Here is an 8,991-nt window from a genome sequence, read left to right as displayed (position 1 = left end):
CCACTACGTTATTTGTAAGTACACAAAAGTCAAATAAATAGATATAGGCACCTAACGGATGACTTAATAATCACACACTCACGATTGATTTCTAGACTAAAAGTGTTAAATAGCCAAAATTAACATACTTTTTTCACAAGCTAATATTATTCTTAGTACATGATGTTTAAGGGTGGTCAACACTTAAGTCACATTCTAAGAGTCCATTTGTGCATGTATTAGATCAGTGGTCCAAATGTTGTGGTTGTCAAAATGGAGAGTTAGAAGGGGTAATAGGGAATATACATGAGACATTAATTAAAATAACTCTTTTTAATCCTTGTTTGCATAACAAAACCTATGGCGTTCATCATAAGTTTTAAAAAACGAAAACAATGACTATACACACTTTTTTTTTAAAAAGGTCAAAATTTTATAAAGAGGAAGTCACCCACTAACTGTTAGGGGGTCCAGTAACCGTGACCTTTTAGTCATGTTTACCCCCAACTTACTACTATTAAAAGAGCCCCAAAAATGAAAATGCATGTTCTAATAGCTAACCACATATGTACCAATAGTCGACAATTTTTCAGCATTGGCTCATTTGTGCACCACCATTGAAATATTTCATAAAAAATACAAGGATATTTGGCCACAAGTAGTGACATTTTGAGTGACCATTATTGGTGCAAGAACATAGCTAGGCGACACTTTTGAAATGCCACTTTTTATCAACTTTGCGCTCGACAATCTCTAAAGAGAGATCCGTGAATACCCAAAAGCTAAAACTTAAGCTGTAAGCTCTTAACTCACCAATCGAAATACATTGAAAAAATAGACAAAATCTGACTTACAGTTTAAGAATATTACATACCCTAAACCACTAATGATCATCTCCCACCCTAAACGGCTAGAACTCATCTCCCCTATTATTTAAGAATTTAGAACTCATTCCATGTTTTGTTGGTTAAAAAACAAGATAATGGTAGGGAAGCCATGCCTCACATGTTACTCGTTGAGAAGTTGATTAAGGAGGAAATGAAGTGGTGGAGGAGCATATGATAGCAGTGACAGTGGGCAGGGGCAGGGGCAGTGGCAGTGGGTCCGCCTGTACACGGCCTTCATGTTCCACAACATGACAGACCCCACAGACCGCACGAGCAGTAACGTTATTAAACAAATGCGTGGATTCATTCATTTTGTTGCATGATAAAAGCAAAAGGAAGCTTTTCTAAGCATAAATTTAGAAAGATGGAATCAAGGTGACGGATCCCATGATGTCTCCCTAATCCTAGGCTTTCAGGGTTGGAAGCAATTGGCACCGTTGAAGAAGAGAGATTAAATCATTCATCATGGATTTTAATAATATGGATTGAGACATGAATGGCCAGGGGGCCTTTCTTCAGCACGCGTGCACAGAGATTGAAAGAAAAAAAAAGGAGCTTGTTTTAGTCCATCAGAGAAAGATGAAGAACAGCTAGTTCTTGTTTTGTTTTGTCAAGCTCGGTCTGTTTACATTTCAGGCTTCAAGATTGAATTGATGGATGGGTTTATTGATTAGTGGAAGGAGAGCGAGATTGATGGTCTGATGGGGCCACCCAATCCCTGCCTTTTCTTGTACTCACCGGCTCCTCTGCCCTTAAATGCTCTGTCTCTTTGATGTTCTTGCTTATGATCTGCCATTCTAAGACACTTGGGTGAAGTTCTGGCTTTATGATCTTTCAGGGAAGCCGAGTTCTGATAGACACTGTAATGGCTGCCATGCTGTTGTGACTGTAAGGGTTGACTGATTTGATGATCTTTGAGGGAAGCCAAGTTCTCAGAGGGGCTGTAATGGCTGCCACCTTGTTGAGACTGTAAGGGTTGACTGATTGTACAATCTTCAAGGAAAGTCAAGCTCTCAGAGGGGCTGTAATGGCTGACACCTTGTTGAGACTGTAAGGGTTGACTGATTCGACAATCTTCAAGGAAAGTCAAGCTCTCAGAGGGGCTGTAGTGGCTGCCACCTTGTTGAGACTGTAAGGGTTGGCCAATTCGACAATCTTCAAGGGAAGCCAAATTCTCAGAAGGGCAAAAATGGCTGCCACACTGTTAAGACTCGGCGTTTTTGTTCTTTGCATGGTTGTAGTTGCATGTGGGGGTAGTGATGAGGTTGGTGCACTGATGAAGGTGAAGAACATGATGAGTGATCCACTGAATGCTCTTTCTCAGTGGAAGGAAGGTGGGCATCATCCATGCAAATGGAGGGGTGTGAGCTGCAGCTCCTCATCCAATGGCTCAGTGACTGCCATTAACTTATCAGGCAAGAATCTGAGTGGCCTCTTGTCACCTGCCATTGCAGAGCTGAGCTCACTGGAAGTTCTTGATTTGTCCAACAACAACATCTCAGGTTCCATTCCTGCCCAGTTGATCAATTGCTCAAACCTCAGGGAGCTCATACTGAGGGGCAACAACTTCTCTGGCATAGTACCAGTTGGTCTCTCTAGGCTACAAAGGCTGAGAGTCCTGGATTTGTTTGATAATTCTCTATCTGGATACATTCCTGCTGATATTGGGCTCTTTCCAAGCCTTACTACTCTGGATTTTGGAGGCAATTGTCTTGAAGGGAGTATAAATCCTTCCATTACTAATCTAACACTGTTGACATCCTTGACACTTGCAGGAAATGAGCTTACAGGCAAGATTCCCCTTGGTCTGAGTAGGCTTAGGAGGCTTGAATGGATTTACTTGGGCTATAATCATCTAGTAGGTGAGATTCCTGTAGAGATTGGTCAAATGACAAGACTTGTTCATCTTGATCTTGTCTATAACAATCTCACCGGAACAATCCCTGAGTCATTTGGCAATCTCACCAAGTTAGAGTACTTGTTCTTGTTTCAAAACAAGCTCTCTGGCTCCATTCCCATGTCCCTCTACAATCTCACCAGTATGATCTCCCTTGACCTCAGTGACAACTTTCTCACTGGCCATGTGGATGAATCCATTGGAAATCTCAAGAAGCTTCAGATACTGAACCTCTTCTCCAATAATCTCACTGGCCCAATTCCTTCCTCCATTTCTCACTTACCCCACCTTGAGGTCCTTGCTCTTTGGGCCAATAAGTTTCATGGAACAATCCCTTCAGGGCTAGGGCAGAGAAACAATCTCTCTTCTCTTGACCTCTCTGGAAACCTTCTCCATGGCCGAATTCCTTCCTTTCTCTGTAGCTCTCGGCGCCTTTATAAACTCATCCTCTTTTCAAATTCTCTATCCGGGCCCATACCACAGAGTGTGGCAAACTGTAGGAGCTTGCAGAGAGTCCGCCTTGAAAAAAACTATCTTTCAGGAGATTTTCCTCTCGCCATGACCCAACTACCCCTTGTCTACTACCTCGACTTGTCCTTCAACAACTTGAAAGGCCCAATTGATGGAAAAGGAAAAGGAAAAAGCCCCTGGAACATGCCTTCCTTGCAAATGCTTCGACTCCAGTCGAATCAGCTCACCGGCAAACTGCCGCCATCTTTGGGGAAGCTCCCCAAGATTGAAACTTTAGATCTTTCAAGCAATAAGCTCAGCGGAGAGATCCCCAAAGAAATCGGATTTCTTCGAGAGTTGAGTCAATTGATACTCAGTGGAAATCAGTTGGAGGGCAGAATTCCTCAAGAAATCAGCAATTGCACCAAGTTGGTCACCATGGATCTGAGCAACAACATGCTGAGCGGTGAGATTCCAGAGGCCATAGCCGGCATGCCCGTGTTGGGGATTCTAGATGTTTCTATGAACCAGCTGACCGGCACAATTCCATCTGAGCTCGGAGTAGTAGAATCTCTAGTATTTGTCAATGTTTCCCACAATCGACTCCATGGACCTCTGCCTCTCACTGCAGCATTCGTGGAGATCAACTCTACAGCCGTGGTGGGTAATGATGGATTGTGCTCGTCAAGCTTGAATCCATTCTTGAGACAATGTAAATCTTCGAGGAATCCCAAATGGAGGCCTCGATTGGCTGAATCCATTGGTGTTTCTATTTTGATTACATGTGTTCTTGTTGGTCTTGCATTGTATTGGGCTCTTAGAAACAGATCTCTGCGTCTCAAAAAGGTTGAATCTGCCGAAGTCTCGCTTCCTGAATGGGATGAATCCCATTCGAAAGATCTTGTTCTGTTTCACAAGGTGCATGTTTCGGTGGATGATGTTTTCGACGCCATGAAAGAGGAGAATGTGATAGCCAAGGGAAAGAGTGGGAAGATGTACAGGGGATTGACCAAAAAGGGCAAAGTTTTGGCCATAAAAGAGTCAGTTTTAATGGATTCTGAGCTTGACATCAAGTCGTTGGAGAAATTGCAGCATCCCAACATTGTGAAGCTTCTTGGGTTCTGCAAGAATGGCGGCACTGCAATGTTTGTGTATGAGTATTTAGAAAAGGGGAGCTTGAATAATGTTCTTCATGGAGGTGTTCAGTCTCATGTTCTGGATTGGCGTAAAAGGCTGAAGATTGCTTCTGGAACTGCAAAAGCACTAGCTTATCTGCACCACGAATGCGGCACAACGATCTTGCATGGGAATCTCACTTCGAGCAAAGTTATGCTGGATGCAGATTACGGTGCTCGTCTTACTCTCAATACCAACATGTCCAAGGATTCCAAGGGATTTCTCTGCTCAGGCTATGCTGCTCCAGGTCATATAACTTTCTTTCTCCTTTTCATCAATTTTAGATTCAGATTTTGTAAGAGATTTTTCATCAACATTTGAGATTCAGAATATTTTATAGTTTATCATTAGGATAGTAGAGAGATCAAGAAGACATATTTTAGCGTTTTCTACTATAATCTATCATTAAGATGGTAGAGAGAGCAAGAAATATAATCTATCATTAAGATGGTAGAGAGAGCAAGAAATATGTTTTCTGGATAGAAAGTTGAAAAAGACTCATCATTTATGTTTCCTTGACTTTTTTATCATCATCATGATTGATTGTCTGGTGTGATTCTAAGATACATGATAGAAATGATAGAGAGCTTAAGAAGACATATTTTCATATCTTCTTGAACTCTTTTATCTTCATAGATTGCAGAGTACGATTCAAAGATACATCATGAGCATGATAAATATGTTTTTATGTCTTTATGAGCTCTTTATCATCTTCATAATTGTTTGCAGACTGGGATTCAATCCATCACAAATATATTCGGCCACCTTAACATCACACACTTAAGAAAAGAAATTAAGCTTGAACAGATAAGTCAACTTTGACTATTTATCACTTTTAGCTTAGAAATCAAGCCTTAATGTGTGATTTTTAAGCAGTTTGAATATATTCTTGACCTCTCTTATCTTCGTGGATGTGATTCAGCAATACATCATGAGGATGATGGAGAGTTCATAGAGACGTATTTGTATGTCTTTATGAACTCTTTGTCATCTTCATAGTGGATTGAGTAGTGTGATTCAGTCGATCACGATAATAATAAAGAGTTAAAGTAGACTCCATGCCTTCTTGAGCTCTCAATCATCATCATCATCATAGATCACAAAATACGACTCAAAAATGTTGATGCAAAAAATTTGTCTTTTTAAGCTCTCTATCATTTTCCTTTATAGATCTTCTTGAACAAGCTATCATCCTCATCACAGATCACAGAATGTGTTTCAACACATCGATGCAAAAATATCTTTTGGAGCTCTCTATCATTCTTGTCTGAACTTTCTTGAACAATCTATCATCCTCATCACAGATCACAGAATGTGTTTCGACAAATTGATGCAAAAATATCTTTTTGAGCTTTCTATCATCTTCATATGAATCTTGTTAAACTCTACCACCCTCACAACAGATCATAATCTAAAACATTAATTTAAAAATTCTCACACAATCTAATCCACAAACAACAATTTTAATCACTAAACCTCACAATCTTCAATTTTCTTTCACCTCTTGTTTCATAATTGCTGCATTACTAAAGATCAAAATGTGTTTTTTTTCTTTTGTTGTGATCAGAATTGATAGAGAGAAAGGAAATGAGCGAGAAGAGCGATGTATACAGCTATGGAGTTGTACTGGTGGAGTTGATAACAGGAAGGCGGCCAGTGGAGGCAGAGTTTACAAAGCATGCAAACATTGTAGAGTGGGCACATGCCCATTACGGCCAGTGGGACTCCAATCACATAATAGACCCAATTCTCTCACTCACCATTACACCAACTTACCAAGCAGAAATGATGCGACTGATGAGTCTGGCCATTCGCTCTACTTCACTCTCTCCTGCACTGCGACCCACCATGCGTGAAGTTGTCCGCATTCTTAAAACTGTTCGCAAGCCCACCATTGGGCTTCGCCTCTCGTAAAACTATATGGAATATAGTCTTGATGTATATTATATGATATTTACAGTGTATTCTGATAATTCCTTCTGCACTTTCAGTTTCATTCTATAATATATAAAATGGTTTATGTTAAAATATTCTCGTGTCTCAATCTAGCAGCAAATTGACTATATTTCATATAGTATCATTAGTATTGAAATGACTCTTTCTCATAATCAATTGTTACAACTCATATTGATATCTTAAATACATAAATACATGTATCTAAATCTAAAATGACTCTTGTATATTCAATCATTAAATTATTAATCCTTGTCTTAATATAAGGTAAGAAACTATTGTTTTTGTTTGCCCCCCAACAATTAATTTTTAGGCAGACAAATGCGAGAGTGGAAAGGTTTCGAAGGATTGATTTTTAAAATTAATTATGATGTGCAATTTCTATATTTATGATTGGTTCAGACCAAATTTCCTAGGGTTTAAGTGTATTTTCTGATACTGAAAAATCAAAAAATATTAAATGTTATGCGGCACTAGTGGTGTTACCCATGTGAATGCAAACCAGGTCACAAACAAACGTACTAATTTTATTTTTTTAAAGTGCACTTTTAAGTCAATGTATATACATTAATCAATTTCTAAAATATCTAGTTTCTTATGTTATTCATATATATATATATTTAGAAATTTATTATTTTATAGTTGAGAATATATAAATATGTATTTTAGGTTTGTTTATGATATATTTTCTTATTTTTAACTTCATATTATGATTAATTTTAATTTTAATTCTTTCTAAATCTAACTTAATTAATTTTAGATAAACTTAAAATTCATAATATTAAAATAATTAACTATATTTTAATTCAATTTGAAGTAACATATATGTGTATAGTTAAAATTTATTGATTTTCTTTGTCAAAAATAGGGGAAGTCTTCAAATTTTAATTTAAGTTACTTTTAGAAGTTTATTTTATTTTATTTTATTTAGAATGATGAGTCTAAGATATTTAAAATGTGAAAGTGGAGGAAGTAAGTTAACTTTAAAAAAAAAATTAAAATTAAAAAATCAAAATAACATACAAACATAAATCTTTTATACTTATTGAGTCCTAAAAGTTTTCCTTGATTATATTATTAAAATTAAATTGAATATTGATTTCTTTTAAATTATATTTTTATTAACATTGTTATATGAGATTAGTTAATCATACTTATTCATTGAGCTTACTCAAAATTACCTAAGTCTAAAAATTAATTTATCAAATAAATATCCTGCTTGCACTTACCTTATATTTCACTAATAACATAAGACAGACACTCAAGCTCTCCTAGAGCTCTTGTTATAATATGTAAAATTTAAAATGGTTCTTATATATTTATTTAATTATTGTAACTAATGAAGATATCTTAAGTATATATACCTAATATTCAAAATACTCTTCCTTATATTCAAGCATTATAACTAATCTAGATATCATAAATACATGTATCTAAAATGATTCTTATATTCAATCATTACATGAAAAAATTCAAATCTAAATGCATACAGGTACATTCTACATTAATACTAGTGTTACATACAAGTGCAATAAAGTAGAGCTCTTTTGTTTGCATTCATAGTTCAGATAAGAATTTGTTGTGGTTGCAATGAGTCTTTTATTATATTCAATCATTATAGCTAATATAGATATCTTAAATACTTCTATATCAATGGTTGTTTTATATCTGAAATATATCTATTTAATGATCTCTTATATTCCACGCTATACATAGTAGAACACAAATTGACGTAACCCTATACTTTTTCACACATTTTCTTACATTTAATAGTATTGTGAAAGTTGTGTAAAAAAAAAATCTTTATATGCAACATGTGCTTTGGTACTAGTTTATGTAGAAAATAGTCACATCCATTGCAATATAGATATCTTAAATTCATCTACCTAAAATAGATCAAGATATTAATTTAGGGTTAACATTGTCATATTTCCACAATTCATTTATCACGAGTTTAATTGTGTTTCTAGTTTCTATCGTAAATAGTTTTTTTATCATCAACGTTTCAGATCATGTGATCCATCATATGTAAGAATAATTTAGGATAGTTTAGAAAATATTCTATTGTAAAGTATCAAATCAATGAAAATCACATGAATATTGGGAATATTCAAATTTTAGTACTATTTTGTGTAAAGAATAGCAACACTCGTTATTAAACAAAACGAGTATTTTCACATCCATCTAATTTTTTCCCAAAATATCAATTTAAAAATGTAGGTAGTAGTTTTCCACAATCCATTAGAATTCTTAACTGTGTTTTATGGGTAGATTGTGTTACAATTTTTGCATCAATATTTCGAATCACACTCTGTGATCCATCATCGGAATGAGAAAACTGAAGGGAAAAAGTGAAAAGATTGCAGACCCAATTAAAAAATATTTTGAAAGGTGATTATTTATAAAATGTTTTGAAAGGTAAAAATTGTCAAATTTTAATGCATTAACATCTTCAGACCATTATAATCCATCTCTTTGTTATGAATATAATCCATCTTCTTCCATCATTGTAGTAGAATGTACACATCCACATTGCAGTATGGATCTAAGTAGAACGTACAATTATGTCGTTCAGAATGCATTTTCACCGTGCAAATTCACAGTCAATAATTTCACGGTCAAGTTAGAGACATGTAAAGCTTTTATGGC

At 35.9% G+C, this 8,991-nt stretch overlaps 1 protein-coding gene across 1 annotated transcript; it reads left to right on the top strand.

Moving 5' to 3' along the window:
- The first annotated feature begins 1,069 nt into the window (after positions 1-1,069).
- On the top strand, positions 1,070-6,419 carry LOC149551815 (uncharacterized). Its single transcript, XM_089787318.1, has 2 exons — positions 1,070-4,636; positions 5,957-6,419. Exons 1-2 carry the CDS (start codon positions 2,056-2,058, stop codon positions 6,301-6,303), a joined length of 2,928 nt encoding a protein of 975 aa, XP_089643444.1. The 5' UTR covers positions 1,070-2,055; the 3' UTR covers positions 6,304-6,419.
- The last annotated feature ends 2,572 nt before the right edge of the window (positions 6,420-8,991 follow it).

Source organism: Cupressus sempervirens, chromosome 6 (assembly GCF_028749045.1).
Source record: "Cupressus sempervirens isolate cs-2001-9-10 chromosome 6, ASM2874904v1, whole genome shotgun sequence".
In the NCBI taxonomy this organism is placed as follows: Eukaryota; Viridiplantae; Streptophyta; class Pinopsida; order Cupressales; family Cupressaceae; genus Cupressus; species Cupressus sempervirens.
This window is presented reverse-complemented; position numbering and strand designations above follow the sequence as displayed.

Coding starts and splice junctions, on each gene's coding strand:
- LOC149551815 (XM_089787318.1), top strand. CDS start 2,056: ATGGCTGCCACACTGTTAAGACTCGGCGTTTTTGTTCTTTGCATGGTT. Junction 4,637..5,956: donor CTCAGGCTATGCTGCTCCAG/GTCATATAACTT, acceptor TGTTGTGATCAG/AATTGATAGAGAGAAAGGAA.